The 18728-nt window shown below is 55.5% G+C and overlaps 1 protein-coding gene across 3 annotated transcripts in view; it reads right to left on the minus strand.

Moving 5' to 3' along the window:
* Positions 1-18728, minus strand: part of KCNAB2 (potassium voltage-gated channel subfamily A regulatory beta subunit 2) — a gene marked incomplete in the record, with an annotated part of 77123 nt that overhangs the window by 12020 nt on the left and 46375 nt on the right. For all 3 annotated transcript variants that reach the window (XM_064494129.1, XM_064494128.1, XM_064494127.1), the window contains 2 exon segments: positions 4952-4989; positions 5760-5803. In XM_064494129.1, coding sequence (XP_064350199.1) covers positions 4952-4989; positions 5760-5803 — 82 coding nt within the window.

Genomic DNA, 18728 nt, shown 5'->3' on the forward strand with positions numbered 1-18728 from the left:
CATTTTAACCTTTTTAAGCGTGCATGTCAATGGCATTGAGTAGAGTTGCACTGTTGTGCAACCATCACCACCGTCCATCTCCAGAACTTTTTCATCTTCCTAAACAGAAACTTGGCCCCCATTAAACACTCACTCCCACCCCCACCCCAGCCCCTGGCGCCCACCATCTACTTTCAGCCTCCATGATTCTGACTCCTCTAAGAACTCACATGAGTGGAATGATAGTCTTTGTCCTTCTGTGACTGGCTTACTTATTTCACCCAGCACGATGACCTCAAGCTTCATCTGTGTTGCAGCTTGTGTCAGGATTTACGGGACTGGGTTTTGAAGGGTGGCTAGGAGTTTGTCAGGCAGGCAGGCGGAGGGTGGGTGGAGAAGGGGGCGTTGCAGGCAGCAGGGGTGGTGTGTGCCAGGAGGGCAGCCTGCCCCACCTGCTGCACCTGCGGTCTTGCCCACCCTGTGCTCAGGTCAAACACCTGGGTGTCCTCCACTTAGCTTCCTCTCCATCCAGCATCGAAAACTTCAGCCAATCCTATCGACTCCCCGCTTGGAAACAGATCCAGAATCTGACCGCTCCTGCCTACCTCCAACGGCACTCATCTGCTCCAAACTGGAGCATCCCTCAGCCAAGTGGAGCAGCCCCCCGACTCTCTCTGCCTCTGTCCGTGCCCCCCTCTGCCCCCACCCCCACTAGGCAAAGTGTAGACCACAGGTCAGAGCATCAGCCTCAAAAGCGCGTAGTCCCAGCCCCGCTGCGGACCTGCCATATCAGAATCTGTGTTTTACGCAGATCTCCAGGGGATTCACACACACATTACGTTTGAGACGCGCCCCACCCATCCGTCCCCCACTAGTCATCCTCAGTGCAGCAGCCACACTGAGCCTTCCAAGAGCTGACTCAGGGCAACTTTGCTCTTTGCTGAAGTCCTCCCGTGGCTTCCAGGCCATGAATGGTCAAAGCCGGAGTTCCCGCCAGATCTGCTCCCTCATCTCTGGCCCCATCTCTGGACACTTACCCACATGGCCTCACAGGTGGGCACTCGGCTGTCCCCTTGAGCTGGAATGCTCTTTCTCTAGGTCACTCCCTCCCTTCTGCCTTCCCTGATTGTCCTCTGTAAACCGGGAGCCAGGACCCCAGCCCTTCTTTATCTGCTTTCCTGTTCTCTGCGCTGGACCAAATGATGGCTCCCGAGAGATACCAGGTCCCGGAGCCTGTGAATATTATCTTAGCTAGAAAAGGGGGCTTTGCAGCTGCGATTGAATTAAGGGAGATGGTCCTGGATGATCTCAGAGGGCCCTAAATGCCACGGAGGCGGTGGGAAGTCTGACACAGGAGAGGAAACGGGGATGTGAGCACAGATACAGAGGCTGGGGCAGTGTGGCCACAAGCCCAGGACGCCAGGCAGCCACCTGAAGCTGGAAGAGGCAGGAAGGACCCTCCCCTAGAGCCTGCCTGGGGAGCGTGACCCGGCTGACACCTTCACGTCAGCCCAGTGACTCTGACTTGGGACTTCTGGCCTCGGGAACTGTGAGAGAGTACATTTCTGTTGTTCTGATCCACGCAGGGGGTGGTCACTGGGTAGAGCAGCCACAGGAGCGGAACGCAGTCTCCTTTGTGCGTATAACCCTGGGGGATGGGATGTGCTTAGGATGTCCCCCTCTTCGGAGGGAGCAGCCCGAGGGCAAGGACTTGGCACTTGGCAGGTGCTCCCTCACCAGGAGCAGAAAGGAGAGAGAAAAAAGTGAGCAGGGCCCTAATCACACCCCGGACAGAGCTTGGATGGTGGATGGCCGTGGACAGAGAGATAGTGAGGGAATCAGAATTTTCAGGGCTGTGCTGTCTGACATTTGAACTGCTATGATTTTGGTGTAATTCCTCTTCTAGGTTTTTCTCCGTGAATATATGCTTCTCCCCTACAGCACGGCAACCCTGACGCAGAGACGGCTGCGTCTGCTATTTTCCCCGTGCTCCTGCATCACGGTCCTGTCCCCGTGTCGGTCATCAAAACATGACTTCCAAAGGCTTGTGCTCCGTGGGTGCATCCCCCACTTTGTGTAATGGAGCCTCTGTTTGGTGACTTCTCAGTTATTTCCAGTGTCAGAGCCCCAGAATCCGGAGGCAGAAGGAACCTCGGAAGACGTGTGGGCCCCCTCCCTGTCACCCTCACCTGGGGGACAGAGAATCAATCCACCCTGCCCCAGCAGGGGTCCCCAGAGCTCAGGGGTGGCCGCGGGGTTGGAGGCAGGAGTCCAGCTGGGGTCTCGAGGCTCCGCTTCCTTGGAATGGGGTAATAATAACACCTCTCCCCCTGGGTTGATAGAGGATGGAGAGCCATAATGAATGTGAAGTTCTCAGCCACTGTTACTAAATTTTTATCGCCCATGCTGTCGGGAAGGAACAAATGCCCCGAGGGGGCGCTTTCTACCTGAGCAGCTGTGTGAGGTCACAGAAAGGGCTCTGAACTGCAGTCTGGAAACTTGACTCCGACCAGGGCAGCCCCGATCCTTGGCCACGTGATCTGAGGTTTCTGAACATGGTCTGCTACCTGTGTCCTGGCCCAGCCCACAGAAGCCTCCCTCCCTGCGACGACAGCCCCACAGATGCTCACAGACACTGCTGCGACTCCACGGGAGGGCGGACCTTTTCTGTAAAAGGCCAGAGAGTGAACATTTCAGGCTTTGCAGGCCAGATGGTCTCCGAAAAGCAGCCTCTAACACTATGCAGATGAACTGGCGTGGCTGCCTGCCAATAAAGCTTTATTGACAAACACGGGCTGCAGAATTCATAGAGGCAGAGAGCAGAGGTTGCCAGGGCCTAGGGGGCTATTGTTTAATGGGTACGGAGTTTTAGTTTAAGGTGATAAAAAATTCTGGAACTAGACAGTGGTGATGGTTGCCCAGCCAAGTTAAGGTAAAGGGAATGCACTTACTGCCATTGAACTGTCCATGTGCAAATGGTTACCATGGTAAATTTTATGTTATGCTGATTTTGACCACGAGAAAAATGGTTAAAATGGCAAATTTTATGTTTCACATATTTAAGAAGAAAGAAAGAAAGAAAGAAAAACAAAACAGGCTGGGGACCGGATTTGGCCCCCAGGCCATTACTTACTGGCATTCTCAGAGTCCTGCCATGGGACGCCCCTTTGCCACGGTAAATCCACCAGTTTCCTGTTTCTGTGTCTCCTCAGCATCTGGGCACGGTGTCCTGCACCCAGGAGGCAACTCTAAAAACTGGACTCTGATTCTGGGTTCCTTCGCATGCCCAATGCCTTCTGTTGGACGTGAACTTAGCAAGGAACATGGTGTTCCAGGTGGGGCCCCCCATCTGGGGTGCCTGGTGGGCCTGTGGCTGCTCTGGGTTTGGGCAGCACACGTGTTCCTCTGTGGTCCAGGACAGACCTTGGGGCACCAACCCCGCTGGCTCAAACCCAGCAGGCAGCCCGCTGTGGGAGAAAATCCGGGCATTTTTCCTCTGAACTGTGGCAAGGTGGGCCCCTCAGACTGATGTATTGATTTTGGGGACACTAACTGTAGGATTTAATAGGAAAATTCTGCTTGCTCCTTCACTCGGATCATTTTTGCCTGCCAGGACCTTTTAGAACCCCGAATCTGTCATCTGTTGTATTCGCTGTCCTCTCAGCTTTGTGTCATCTGGAAATGACTTCTAATATCTTCACATATGTCACCAGGTCCCTGATGGAGACATGGCAGAGGCCAGAGCCAACCTCGGCTGCCACGGGATCATTAATCAATACTCTGGGTGCGATGGATCTGCTGGTGAAAAAGTCACCTAATTGGATGGTTACCTTCTGGCCACTTCTCTATCTTTCCCACAAGGACATCACACACAGTGCCATTTGAAAATGATGTCACTTCCTCCACAGAATTCTTCCACATCGAAAGGGAAACAGGCGAGTCAGACACGACTTATTTGGGGGTAAACCATGTGGGCTTCAGGGCTCCAACCTTCTAGGTGCTTGGAACCAATCTGGTGGCTGAAGGTGCAACAGTTCCCTGCATCTTAAAAATCCCGACTTTACGCGGAGACAGCCCAGACCCAGAACCTCGAAGCCAGGCAAACAGCTCTATAACAGCTGCTGCCATGAAAAGAAAAAGGAACAAGAACACAAATAAAATGCATCTAGATTTTGATGGGAGCAAAGCTTTCCCTTCGAAAAGTAAGTGGGCAGTCACAGCCACGAGGTCTCACGTGAACTCACGCACTAATTTTTAAACACAACCTTTCCAATGGGAAGCGGCCCTGAAGACCGCTTCTTGCGCAGGTGTTCCGAGCTCTCTGAGCAAACGCCACTGTCCTGACTTCCAAGATATTCACTCCCTGCCCCAACGCGCGCACCAGCCTGGGAGTCACTGTCCCCTCCGGGACAGAAGCCGGCTGGGCGGCATCCCGGTTGTGAAGACAGAAACCCCAGACGCGGCACCCGGGTAACCATGGCTACGGGCATGCGCAGTTAGGAGCTCGGCGAACGTCCGTCTACTCCGTCTTCCGCGCGCAGCAGAACCGCAGAACCTGTGTCCTGAACGACCTCAACAGACATTTATTGAAGTTTCAATTTCACTTGTGGGTGTCCCCTCTAGGAGCGGCAAGGAACTGCATCGAGCTTTATGATTTGGGAGAGGTGCACTCCCTGAATCTTCCTGGCTAACTGGACCAGACGTTATTATGCAGATGAAGGACCGGAGTTTCTGGGACTTTAAGGGACTTGTTGAAGCCCCCAGACACTCAGCTGCGAGGTGTTGGCACCAATGCCGAGGCGCCCCCTTTCTGGTGTCCCGCGGGGCCAGGGCGCCCTGGAGACACAGAAGGAGGGGAGCCAGGGCGCCTGCCGGGAGTGCAGACCACCTGGTGCATTTCCTGGACTTTAGCACATGCCCGGGCGTGGGCAGCCCTCCCTAGGGCCTGGGGAACAAGGGAGCCCCATCTTACCTCGTCGGTGATCTGGCCTCCAAAGGTCACCCATGTCCCTGGAAGGAAACACACAGGTTCAAGTCAGAGAACTGCCCCGGGGAGCCCGGTTCTCCTCCAGGGGTGCTTGGACCTCAGGCTGCAGGGAGCCTGCTCCGTGTGAGTGTGTGCTTGGCACGTGTGGACACCTGGCCTTCAGGGCAAGTCTCCCTTTCTTGAGGCCACCAAACCAAGGGAACAGTAAGTGCCTGGAGCAGGCAGCTGACTGCAAGGCTTTGAAATGTTTGCTGGGGCTCAAGCTGACGCAGGGCCTATTCCAGGGACATGCCGCCGGCAGCGGGACCAGGGCCATCTCCCTGAAGATGCGAAGGTCTGACAGCCATGTCCTCGCGCTTGCTGGGAGGGGTGTGTGTGTGTGCGCGCGCATGCGTGCATGGACTGGAGGGACAGCTTGTTCTGGGAACAGAGCGCGTATCTGGCAAAAGGAGAAAAAAGGCAAAATCCGACTGCCCTTCACAAGGGACTCCGCCACGTAAGGAAAGAAGGTGTGGGCACATGGGGGCAGGTGCTTCCCTGATCTTTGGGTGCTGGACAGGGGGCTATGTGTGCAGAGGCCCTGGTACTCCCCACCCCAACTAAGGCTGCATCTCTGTCTCCCTCCCTCTCCTAGGACCCTCCCCCACTGCCTCCTGGTAACCACGGCAACTGAGTCCCCCAATCCTGGCTCTGGGTGCAGCTCCCTTCCTGCACCCCCAGGGGTGGCCCCTTCAGCCTTCCCACTGCCCCTGCTTCCTTGGGTGCTGCTGGAACCAGAAGCCCCCACACTCACCGAGCCCCAGGCAGGAGACCCGCAGGCCTGACTTGCCCAGGTTCCTAGAAAACAAACATGGTGTGAGTTCTCAGCGGCCAGGGCAGGCCCCACCGTTCCCACTGCCCAGCCCTCCGAACCCCACCTCCCAGCCTCTTTCTGGGGCTCTGGTGGCAAGGGGTCCTTTGAAGAAAGGCCTGCTGATTGCCCATCCCTGGGGTAAAGGGTCAATTCTCCCCCTCTACAGACCGGGGCATGGCCGTCCTGGTGGGACAGGCCGTGCTGTGACCACGGCAGGGCCCCCGAGAGCCACCTTGGAGAGAAAACATGGAATGGGCCCTGTCTTGTTTCATGGGCTGACGCGAGACTGACTCAGGCCTTGGGGTACCCGCCACGGGCATCCTCGTGTAAACAGCTTCTCTTTCTGCTTCTTCAGAGCGTCACGTTGGCAGTTCTGTGTATTTTCACTCCCTCTCTCTGAGGAGTGGAGGAGAAATTAGTCCCACGTCGCCTGGGACCCGCCCCTCGGCCTCTGCAGCAGGACGAGGGGAGAGGAGAGCTCCGCCGAGGGCCCAGTGCCCACAGCAGGCCTGACTCCCAGCCAGGAGAGGGCAGGAGGGCAAGAGACAGACACCCTGGCAGCACACGTCCTGCTCGGGGCCAGTGGACGCAGCTGCACGGGGTGCCCGGGGCTCCACCGCAGGCCTGCCGAGGCGCCTGCCAGATGGGGCACGTCCCGGGGTCCACGTGAATGAGCTGCAGGCTGTCCGTAATGTCCTTAGGGGTCACGGAGGGCGGTGGCGCCTGGCTGAGGACTGGGATGCCCATCCATCCTGCACAGACTGGCTGGGGCCTGTCCTTAAGGGCCCTGTCACCGACCCCCTGACAGCTCTGTGGGGCAGCACCTCCCTTTTCCTGATAGGCCCACTTTATAGACAAGCACACTGGGCTTGCCCCGGGGCAGAGGAGCTGGGAGTCCACGCAGACAGTTAGCCCAGAGAACACGCCCCCACCACGGGGGCACGCCCCCCCCATGGGGGTGTCGACGGGTTGCAGGGTAGGAGCCCACTTCCCTGGGAGGTCCTGCTGCCCGCACCCCAGTCCTGGGCCCAGCCCGGGGTGCAACGCTCTCTGGGGCAGTGGGGAGCCAGAGAGTGGGGGCAGGGGGAGATGCAGTGGGTGAGCCCCAGCCTCCCACCCCGAGGCCCCCTGGCGCTTCCCTGGGGCCACCCCACTTCTAACTTCAGTGGATGCTGTGTCCAGTTTCCCTCACTCACCTGGCTCCCCTGGGAAGCAGGTGTGGGGCTGAGCCTGACCTGCCGCCCCCTGACATGAGTCCACTCTGAACATCTACAGCCTCGGTCTCCCTGGGTACAAGACCCCTGGCCCCGCCCACATCACAGGTGGTTGGTGGTGGGGGGTGGGTATAATAAACTTGTAAGTAGTTTGATAACAGTTTGTCACCAAATTTAAGGCAGTCCTAAACGGCCTGGCTTTCTTGTCAAATTTCTCATTAAACCCAGCCCAGCTGCCAACCCACTGCTCCTACAGGGTACGTTGGGAGTTTTCCCTCAGTGAGGACATAATAGCAGCTGGCTTCTGTTTCGGGGAGGGGAGTGGCTATGGCAGAGGTTCTGAAGCTGGAGTTCAAATCCTGGTTCGACCTTCCTGGCCATACGCCTGCCCCTGGACGTGTCATGTAACCGCGCATGCCTTGGTGTGCTCATCTGCAGAATGGGCTTGCGATGCTGCCTCTCTCATGGGGCTGCCGTGAGGATGAACTGAGATAACACCTGTGCCTGGGACAGAGGGTCAGAGAACACTGCCTCTGCATGAGTCTCATTTCCAAGAGAGACAGCACAGAACAAGGGACGGCAGCCTTTTTCCTTATATGAGAAATGACAAAGGACAAATCAAATAGATTTTAAATGTTACTGGGTTAAAAAAGGAATTGAAGTTTCCCCTTGTTCATTTCCCACTACAATCAGTGAAATAATCTATCGGTGTCCTCGGCATTGCCTGCGTATTACAACCCAGAGCAACTTGGGTTTGTGATTGTCAGAGACAGGCACAATTTGCAACTGTGTAAGGTGATAGATATTAACTAAACTTATTGTGGTGATCATTTTGCAATAGGTGAATGTATCAAATCATTCTGCTGTAGCTTACACTTAATACGTTACGTGTTAACTCTATCTCAAAAAAAAAAAAAGCTGGGAATAATGCTTAGACTATTCTTGATTTAACCTCAGATTTCCTATGAAATATTTAAAATATAATATGTACAAAATTCAAGGGCTTAGTCAAACACAGTCTTTAAAAGGTTTCTTAATCAAATCCTAACAGACATAAAGGGAGAAATGGTTGGGAACACAATAATAGTTGGAGACTTCAACACCCCACTAACATCAATGGGCCGATCTTCCAGACAGAAAATCAATGATGCAACAGAGGTCCTAAAGGACATAACAAAAGTTTTCTTACATAGTTTCAATCATGCTTGGATTGCTGTTGCTTGCTAAGTAGAAAGTAAACTTGTGTTTTGTTGTGTATAAAGAAATTGGAATTAAAAAGGAATTGAAGAGGGGTGGAGGGTACAGCTCAGTGGTAGAGGGCCTGTTTAGCAGGCACGAGGTCCTGGGTTCAATCCCCAGTCCCTCCATTAAAATAAATAAGTAAATAAATAAACCTAATGACTTCCCCCCAAAAGCCAAAAACAACAACAACAAAAAGGAATGAAAGAAACAAAAGCGTAAGGGCACCACCTACAGCCCCCGCATCCGGCCGGGTCTTCCTAGCAATTTAGGTGACGTTCTCACGCTGGCTAGAAAGCGCCTCCGGTGAGAGATTAGACATTGCTTATAGGCGGTCTGGTAACGGATCAGAGAGGGCTGAAGGCTCTAATCAGTGGTCTTAACCATCTGGGGTCACAGACCCCTTGAAGAAACCCCTTCCCTGCAAATGGGCACAGACATGAAAACCTTCAGGCCCTTGTTTGCGACATCGAGGCGTTCGAAGACCTGGGCATCTGGTCTAGGTAAATCCAGGTGCCAGAAGTGCGGGAAGGGGGGCTGGGCTCCTGCCTCTGCAAAACCACCCCTCCGAGTGACGGTGGGGAGCAGTGTCCTGGCCAGGCTCTGTCGATGGCCAAGGTTTAGGTATGTCCTCTTGCAACTTGCCTTCATCGGTGTAAAACCAAGTGCCCGAACGTGCTCAGGGGATGAGCGGCTATAGTGTCAGACAGGTGAGGACCCAGGACCGGGGCTGAGCCCACCTGAGTCTGTGGCCTAAGAGAAGCGACCTCGCCCCCCCAGACGGGGCGATGAGTCGCCTCGGACCCGGGGTTGAGCTGCAGCTCCACCCACCGCCCACAGGAATAACTGAACAAAACTAGGACACCGCGCGATGCCGCAATTACCCCGCTCAAGCTGTTCCCCTGTTAACATGATGGTATTAGTTCTGCCATCCGCTGCCAGGCCTCGGGAGAAGGAACGAGAAGGGACAGGGTATCTCCGGGCTGGAAGCTTTATAAAAACAGCAGCTCGGTAGGGGTGGAGGGAGCTCAACAGATTACAGCCTCATGTGGACGGGGCTGGTGACATGCTGCCGCTCGAAACTTTCAACACTCGAAAGTCATTTCCTATAGTTTTTTCTCCCCTAATTAAAACTCGACCTCCTGATAAAATCATTGGCTAAATCTCTAAACCCAAATAATGTTAGTCTTCGTTAATTTGCCTCATGTCCTTCCTGTGGTCTGGACAAATGGCTAATGAGGGCTCAAGGATTCAGCCTGTGCGGGGAGAAAACACAGACGCCCATCAGGCGGCCGCGGGACACTCCGCCCCCTAAACGCTGTGCGGCAGACTCCCGGTGACGACAGAGCCTCTAAAAACAGCTGCTCAGGGCCTTCAACTTCAGCCATCTGGGCAGAGGACAGAAGTCTGATCAGGTGATGGACAGCAACGTGGCCTCGATGAGCTGGTTTGACGAACGGGGGAGCCAGGGTGTTTTTGGGTCAGCTGCCACCCTGCGGGGTGGTTACCTGTTCACAGACCTGCCCCGCCCCCAGACTCCAGGCTCCCTAAGGACGGGCTGGGGCTTCCAGGTCTCTCCCATCAGATTAGAGCTGCAGCTGCAAGGTCCCCGGGGGTGCTTGTTGGTATAACTTGTGGGTGAGGAGCCCAGGCCTGGGGCCAGACCCTCAGGACCGAATGCTGGCCCCTCTCCTTACTCACAGGGCTTGGCGTCCGCTCTTCCCCGCACTGAGCACCTCTTGGGCCCTCTGGCAAGAATGTACATCCTGGTGCTGGCCACACACCTTTAGTGCCACTGTGACAAGCCAGCTTCTCAAGGAAGCGGTTAGGGTTGGGAGTGGGTCTGGATCAGGTCCTTGTAGCCCCCGCCTGCATGCACCCTGGTTGTGGCCCTAGGACAGTCATTACAGAGTCACCTTATGAGACAGGTGCTCGTAGGCAGGTACCTTGTGCTCAGCAAGGGTGTCCAGTGGTTCAGATTCTGGCCACTAAGAGACTAGGTATCCTACAGGGGCATGAACCCACCTTCCTCCCCACTGGGCCAAGAAAACCTCTCCGGGCCCTGCCATGTGTAAGGACAGGTGGGGGTCCCCCAATTCGGAAGGGCTGGGGCTGAGATCTGAACCCACATCCACAGACTGCAAATCCTCTAGCCCAGAGAGCACCTGTCTTCACTGCCTGTCTTGCCTTCCCTGCCTCCAGCGTGTGCCACACACACACACACACATGCACGTGCCTGCGGACACCAGATGCACACACACAGATGCAGGCAGTAATCTTAAGCACTCGGGCTCTCTGACATCTAATCCTCAACGGATCCTAGGACCTTAGGAGGAAAGTCATGTTCATAGCCACATTTCACATTCACATAGTGCTTTGTATTTTTAGAAATGGTCTCACTTGCATTAACTCCTTTGATGATCCTAGGATCAACTTAAAAGTCCCAGCAGGACACATGAATCTAAACTAAAAAATATATTCTGGTGACTCTTACCTTTTGATTTCCACTTAACAAAAGACATAAACCACTAGAGCTTCTAGAATAGAGAATTCTGTTCTGGACTGCCCTCCCTGGACTCAGAGGATGGGACCAAGACCCTTGTACCCCAGAGGTCCGGAAAAGAACGTGAGATGTTCCCTCAGGGACCTGGGGAAGGAAGGGATGTGGGCGGAGATGCAGAAGGACTGAGTTATTCCAGAATTTGACTCAAGGAGGCCTGGGACTTATGACACGGTTCCTTCACGTGACGTCCAACCTCCGGGCATTGGTTTTGGGGAGGTTTAAGCTACACGGCTCGGTTATTAGGACCTATTCTCTCAATACTTCTTAAATTGGCACCAACACCAGCTAGAAACCCAGACATTCTCCTCAAATACAACCAGACTCTTCTGTGTTTTTTTCTGAGACTGGTGGCCCGTGTGACTTGAGCCACTGACAGCAGAGCTGGGAACCAGGGACCGAACTTCGCTTTTCCAGCTTATGCTCTGGTTTGTTGTAAGAACTCACTTCCCTTCCCCCAAGAACGTCATTCACGAGGCATTTAAGGCACCAGGTACGGATAAACTCACGAGTAAGAAAGGCCAGACCTCTGGCCAGTGACCACAGCCCTGCTCCAGGGACCTTTTTGTATGAAGCCAGCTTCCTTTTCCGCCCTGGTGCACCCACCAGGCATCTGAGCAAGGCCCTGGGCGGGCTAAGGGGGAGTGCAGGGAACAGCAGGAAGGCCCCAGGCCCCCGACACTGGTGCTTTGCCCTCTCTCTACATATAAGTCATGGCGAGAGCGCCCAGAGCAGGTGGAGAACTGAGCCCGAGCAGAGGGACACATCGCAGCCTGGACTGAGCCATCAGCAGGAAGGTCTCCAGACGCTGCTCTGTGCCCTGTGGGGAGTTAGTCTCGCCTGCAGAGGAACCCAGGCCTGAGGCTGGGCTCAGGTCAGGGAGGGAAGATTAATTCCATCACAGGATCACCCAGTACCTTGACTATCAAACTGACATTTGTCACGGTGGCTTGGGTGCAAAGACATCAGAACACCTGCGGGCAGCTTCTGGGGCCTGTGTGCCCAGGGGGAGGGCAGGGGGCCTATGGCCAGTGGCCTCGGAGCCCCAGGAAGAGGGGGCATCACACGGTGTCTGATGGTGGGGGGGGCGTTCTGCCATAGTTACCACCGCCCCCACCAAAGGAAAGGAAACAAATGCGTAGGAGAGAAAAGGCATCGTACCCCTGCGGTTAGGAGGAAACGGGGGTCTGACGCGGAGCCCCGACTTTATTCCTCACCCGGTCTGCCAAGCTCTCCCGGACGCGGTGGGGAGGGCAGCCCGCGCCCCGCACAGCCGCCCCGCGCCGCCTACCTATGCGTCATCCCCGGCTGCTTCACGCTGGCGTCGCCCGTGCTCGGGAGGCTCTGCACCGACAGCTGTCCCAGGCTCCGGGCCACCATGGCCACCGCGCGGAAGCGGCCGCGGGTGCCCAGGCTGGGGCTGCTGGACGCCGGCCGGCCCAGCCGCTCCTCCGGGCCCCGGGCCTTGAGGCCGTGCTCCGAGCACACGAAGGACACCTGCATGCCGCCGGCGCTCAGCTCCGGGCTGCGCCTTGCCTCCTTCCGGGCCCCCAGGTCATTGAAGGCCCTTCTCCGCTGGGACAAGACTTTCTCCCAGAAGGTGAAGCAGCGCCAGGCGGTGCTTCAGGGGTGAAGATTCCCGAAGGCACCAACGTAGAAAGAGCCTGTGCTGTCTCCAAGGGAGGGAGTCAAATTTCCAGAAACGGGCGAGAAAAGAGCTCATCAGACAGAACTCAGAAATCCAGGGGTGGTGCTGGGGGTGCCGTTTCCTCTCCCTTCTCACATCTTTCTCGTCTCTGTGGGTCCTTCCTCTGCCCCACCCCGGGCTGGCTCTGCCCGCCCAAGCCCCCAGCCCAGCCGTGTCTGTGTCCGGCAGGGCTGGGCTGCCAGTAACTCGCGACCAATGAACGGCACTGTGGTCCTCTGGCAGCGGGAGGAGGCGGAGGGAGTGCGCCTCCCATCACGGTGGCAGCCTGGGGGTTCAGGGAGCAGCTGCTTCTCCAGGCCTCCCTGAGCCTCTCGGAGGGGGCCCAGCGTCCACCTCCTGGCTCTGCACACCGTGGCTGCTGGGACTCCCACCAAGTCAACGAGGGCACCGGTGAGAGGCTCGGGAGGTGCAGGAGGCGGCTGGCGACTCATTATTAATGAAGCGGATGCACTAGCTGCCCGCCCTGGCCGATCCCCGGGGGGCCTGCACGGTGCTCCAGGCTGACCGCCGCTCAGCCAGGACGGGGATGGGCTGGCTCTGCAGCCGGGTGGATTGCTGAGTGTGCAGGCAGCTGGCCCCCGCCAGCTCTGTCCCCTCGCGGTTCCACCAGGGCTTGGCACCAGGAGAAGCCAAACCACCAGAAATTCAGACGAGAAAGGACTGCTCTGTCTAGATGATAATGACACAGGTGACCTGAGAAAGGAGCCCACAGGTCAAGGGACCAGAGACCTGAGAAGCTCCCGCACTCTGCACAGTATTTAGCTCAAAGCAGACACTCATAAATACTTCTGGGGTGAATGAATGAATGAATGAATGAACGAATGAAGACCCTGCCCCCTGCCCCTGCTTTACCCCGTCCTCCTTCCCAGCACTCATGGGATCTGGATGAAGCCGACACCGGAGCTCTCCTCCTGGAACAAAGCTCATGAGGTTTCCTGAAACCCAGAGAGATGTCCCTGTGGCTGGAGGGGCTGGCTTTGCCCTCTGACCCTGAGTGTGCCACTGTCATCCTGCAGGGTGAACCCTGGCCAAAACTGCCCTTTGGGTCCTTTCTTGCCCTGCAGGAGGAGCTGAGAAAGAGTGCTGGATGGGAGGTAGGCGGTCAGAGTCTAGCTCAGGCTCTACTGTTAATTTGCTGTGTGATCACAGGCAGGTGGCCTGCCCTCTCTGGGCCTCCACTGACAGACTGAGATGGCTGGCATGAAGACTACTCTGTCCCTCCCTACTTGGCCTTGCAGGAACCTTCCATGCCTGCTGGCTGTCCACCCTGTGCTCTGACAGGACCCAGAAAAGAATCCATCAAGAGATGTTCACAGAGGATGGAAGCTGAACTTGCTCTCAGCTCTGGCTCTGCCTTTTTGACACAGAAATTAAGAATAAAACCTTGTTCTGGTACCAGCCTCCCTGCTCCTGAGCTGGGCAGCCTCTGGCAAGTAACCCCTTCTCCAAGCTTCAGTGTTCTTGGGTCCAATGCAGGTCTCAAAGGCCTGGTCAGATCACAACTGCAAAGCACTCACACTGGGGTCTGGTTCTTGGGAAAAACTCACAAGTGGTGTGTACTCCCGCGGTCCCCGGCAGAAAGGACTGGCTTCGCAGCAGTGGAGTCAGGATAGACCGCTGTGTGAGGTTCTCCCCTACCCCAACCTGTAAGGGCACCCCTGCTGTCCCCTCCATGGGCACAAGCCTGACTTGGCAGCAGGAACCACCCCCCGAGGGTAGGACTGGGACCTGAGGACAGAGGGTCTGAGGGGGCAGAGTTGGTGCCTTTGCCAAGGTGGCCCCGGCAGGTCACAGATGCCATCTATGGAGGCCAGTGGGGGCCTGTCAGGACCCACAGGTCAGCCCTGCCTTCCTCTTCCACCTGCCCATGTGAGCCTCAAGCCCAGCTGGCCTGGGTTCCTGAGCTCAGGGCAGGCTGGGGCCCTCCCCAAGCTCCCTGAGTTGGGAGAGGGATGGGAAGGAGGAAAGGCAGCCTGCAGTGCTGGCCCCTCCACCAGCTGGACCCCGCACTCAAAGACAGTGGGCCCGGGCTCACAGGAAGCCCACAGGCCTGCCCAAGAGGCTGCGTGTGGCAACGACTGTGCCTTTAGCTCCTCCCCAGGCTCACGCAGCTCATAATCCAGGGCAGGGATGTACAACACCTGACCAGGATGCTAAAGGAGTCTGCTGCTGCTGCAGAGTCCTAGGCCCCAACCACACCTACTGAATCAGCAGCTCTGGGGCTGGGGCTGGGAAGCTGTATTTTCATCAAGAGATCTGAGTGGTGCTATGCATTGGCCTACAGTATGTGGACACCCCCTGCTTCATTCTCCTTTATACATTCCTCTGTGCTCTGGCAAACTGTCGTATCCCCAAAGGGCTGGTATCTTACTATTCTTCAGGGGTTGTTCTCAGATGGTGTGCTTCAAACAGCACGGAGTTAAGTGAGATCCACAAAGACTTAGTCACTAGAGTGTGTAAAATGTCACCTGCCTTACCCACCAACCCAGCAATTCCACTCCTAGGTATGTGCCCAGAGAACTGAAAACATACACCCACACAAACACTTGAACACAAATGTCCACAGCAGCGTGATTCACAACAGCCAAAGAGTGGGTGGAATCCAAACGTCCATCAACTGACTGGATAAACAAAATGTGGTCTGTCCATACAGCAGAAGGTCACTCAGCCTTACAGAGGCATGGAGTACTGACACATGCTACAACATGGATGATCCTTGAAAACATCATGTGAAGAAAAAACATGCCACAAAAGGCCACATATTGTATGACTCCATTCATATGAAATGTTCAGGATAGTCAAATTCATAGAGACAGACAGTAGATTAGTGGTTGCCAGGGGCTGCGGGGAGTGGGGAATCGAGGAGTGATTGCTAATGTGGGTATAGGATTTCTTTTGGGGTGATGAAAATGCTCTAAAATTGGTGATTTTTGCACAACAATATATATACTAAAACCATTAAGTTGTATGCATTAAATGGGTGTATGATATATGATTTATATCTCAATAAAACTGTCACCCCTCCCTGCCAAAAGGTCAACTACCTCAAAAGCTTCTGGGCCTTTACTCTTACTGTTTCCTGTGGGAATGCCCTTTCCGTTTCTCTGCCTTTAATCTCTTTGTCACCCTCTGACATCTGCTCAGATAGGACATACAGTATAAAGTAGCATCTGTAACCTCTCCTTCCTCCAAAATGCGCCGCCGACCTCGCCCTCCCCAGTGATACCAGGGGGCGGGGAACCACTGCTGGTTCCCTCAGCAGGAAGCCCCCCTCCCAGGCTTCGGCATCAGGTAAACCTTCACTCTCGCAGGACTCCTGTGCAGGGTCCGGTGGTAGAGTCCCAGCCCTGCTCCATTCCATTTCACATGTCTTAGGGATGATGGGGAAGAACACTTGACCTCAGGACTGGCCCGGGGAATCCAGGCCAAACGTGTGCTGGACCCAGCAGAGAACTGCCCAGTGGAGAAGTTGGGCAGGTGAGTTTTCAAAGGCTGGCCAGAGTGTGACTTCCCACTTGCCCCAAACAGGGGTCAAATTCATCTAACAGTCTTTGAAAGTCGCAAGAATTAGACAAGAGTGGCGCGGAAAGCTAAAAGCTTATGACCTTGACCTGAACTTGCCACAATTTAATGTCACTCCAAAAATGTCTCTCCTTTTTTTTTTTTTAATATTTTTTTGCGGGGAGAAATTAGATTTATTTGTTATTTTTTTAAAAATGGAGGTATTGGGGATTGAACCCAGGACCTTATGCATGCTAAGTATATACTTGACCACCGAGCTATACCCTCCCCCTAAGGTGTCTCTCCTTTCAAACGCATTTCAGTGGAGAAGAGGGTGAACCCCAGACACGTGATGGTGGACTTGAAATGGGTTTTGGGCAGAAGCATTGAGGATGGGTGTTTGATTTCGATCCACAACAGATTTTGGGTTCTTTTTCTGCCTCTCCAGTAACTGCTGTTGTTTAAACAAAGTGGCTGGTTCCTGCTGTGATTCATCAGAGGGGCAGCCACCCCAGTGAAGGCTCTGCTGTGTCCACAGAATGCCACCAAGGAGAGCTTCCGGGACAGAAGCTTCCAGCTTGGCACCTGGGATCCATGCCCCATCTGTCCTGGGGCGGGTAGGGAGACAGGAAAGCCAAGGCCCAACCACATCCTTCCCCCAAGATGGTGACAGGCTCACAGCAGGAGGAGTCAGACACCTTCCCTGCACAGAACGAGGCCCGAGGAGTCCTCAAGACCTAGAGCAGAAGTTTTAAGGTTGGCTTTAAAAAGCACAGACTGAGCAGGGAGAGTACAGCTCAGTGGTAGAGTGGTTGCCTAGTGTGCACAAGGTCCTGGGTTCAATTCCCTAGTACTTGTATTAAAAATAAATTCATAAACCTAATTACCACTACCCCCCAGTTAAAGAAAGAAATAAAAGCACAGACTGTAGCAGCAACTCAGGAGTGAGAGCGAGCCTCGGCTGTGCCCTGTGGAGGCCCTGGTGCCTCCCGTATATCAGTAAGTCTGCCCCAACAGTGCTGAAATGGAGCATGGTTTGTACCTAACGGTGACTTCCTGCCCAAGGTGGGGGGGGCAGCTGCTAAAGGGTTGGGGGGGCCACCCTGATGGAGCAGTGGGATGGGAGGCCCTTGGCCCCTGAGGTTTCTAAGAGCAAAAGGTGGCAGACTGGTGGTCTTCCTGGAGGAGGTGTCATCTGGTAGGTAAGAGACTAAGACCCCTCGAGGGCCGATGCTCTGGCTGTGCTTCCTTCGGGAGCTCACACGCAGCGCTACTTGCCCCACCCTAAAAGGGAAGAAGGGGAGTCAGCCGTGAATTGGCCCCTCCTGTTTCTTAGCTGCTGCCGAGTACCCAGCGATCGCACCCAGCGCTAAGTGCTTCTTACACCTTCTCATGTGTACCTCTCATCCGCATTTGAGGCATCATAACAATGTGGCCACAGCGAACACTCACACAGCCCTTCGCCGGGTCCCGGCCACCTTGCCGAGCGCCTGGCCAGCAGCTGAGTCCCCACCACGACCTCCAGGTGGACCCTGCGAAGCTCCCGCTCACACTTGGGGAAACCGAGGCACAGAGAGGTCAAGGAAGGAAGGCTAATGCTGGATCCGCCCTCATTTTACAGCGGAGGCGGCGGAGCTGGGGGGCTGCCCCTCCCACATGGAGCTCCTGCTCTCGGACCGTCAGCTTAAGGGGCGAGGACGCTGGACGGTCCTGGGGGACTGAGCTGGGCTGACCCTGCCTTTCCAGGTAGACCACAAAGAGTCAGTCAGCTAGGGCTCCCATCCTAAAAGGAACCTCCTGGGGGCAGACTCCCCAAGTCTCTGAGCAGGGGCCTGGGGATCGGCATTGCTGGCAGATGTGCCCCTGATTCCCGTGGGCAGGCTGGCTCTGAAACACTGAGCCGTGTCGCGCGTTGGTTACAAAGCGATTCGCCTGCGGTCATGTTAGGATCGCTGTAGCTCCTCTTATTCCCAACACCGGGGAGGGAGGGGCTGCAGAGGGATGGATGGCTGCCTCCCGGCCCGGGACCACTGCCGGGCCCCAGCACAGTGGCCGCTGCAGCAGAAGCAGTCCCAGCACCGATGCAGGCCATGGGCAGCTGACCGCATGGTCCTCGCCCAGCCCTCCATGGAAACCCGCAAGAGACCTCACGCCTGCCGGCTGGCTTCCTCCCACCCCTGACCGTGGCGTGGCAGCTCTTCCAGAGCGACTGGCCCGTCTTATCGCCTCCCTCATTCTTCCCTTGCCTTCCTTCACGTCTGCTTGCTGTCCACACAGAGCATGTGCTGTCTCTCCAAGTGCAACTGTTTGCACCCAGGAGATTCCAACACCAGTCTTCTTCTCCTGCCAGGAGGCAAGCCTGGAGCTTTCAGTTCCTTTCCTGTCTTATTTAGTCCTTGGAACAATTCTGTGAGGAAGTGACTATTGCCTTTGCTTTCCAGATGGGCACACGGAGATGTGAGGAGGCCACGTGACTTGTCCAAGTTCACACGGGTACCAGGAGGGAGCCAGGATTCCTCGCAGGACACTCAGGGATGTCCCTGCAGGCTCGGGAGTTGAGTCAGCCCGTGGCAACTGTTGTGGGGCGAAATGTGCCCCCCAAAAGTACATGTTCAAGTCCTAACTCTTGGTACCTGTGAATGTGACCCTAGTTGAAAATAGGGTCTTTGTAGATGTGGTCATGTTAA

The sequence above is a fragment of the Camelus dromedarius genome, chromosome 14 (genome assembly GCF_036321535.1).
Source record: "Camelus dromedarius isolate mCamDro1 chromosome 14, mCamDro1.pat, whole genome shotgun sequence".
Lineage (NCBI taxonomy): Eukaryota > Metazoa > Chordata > Mammalia > Artiodactyla > Camelidae > Camelus > Camelus dromedarius.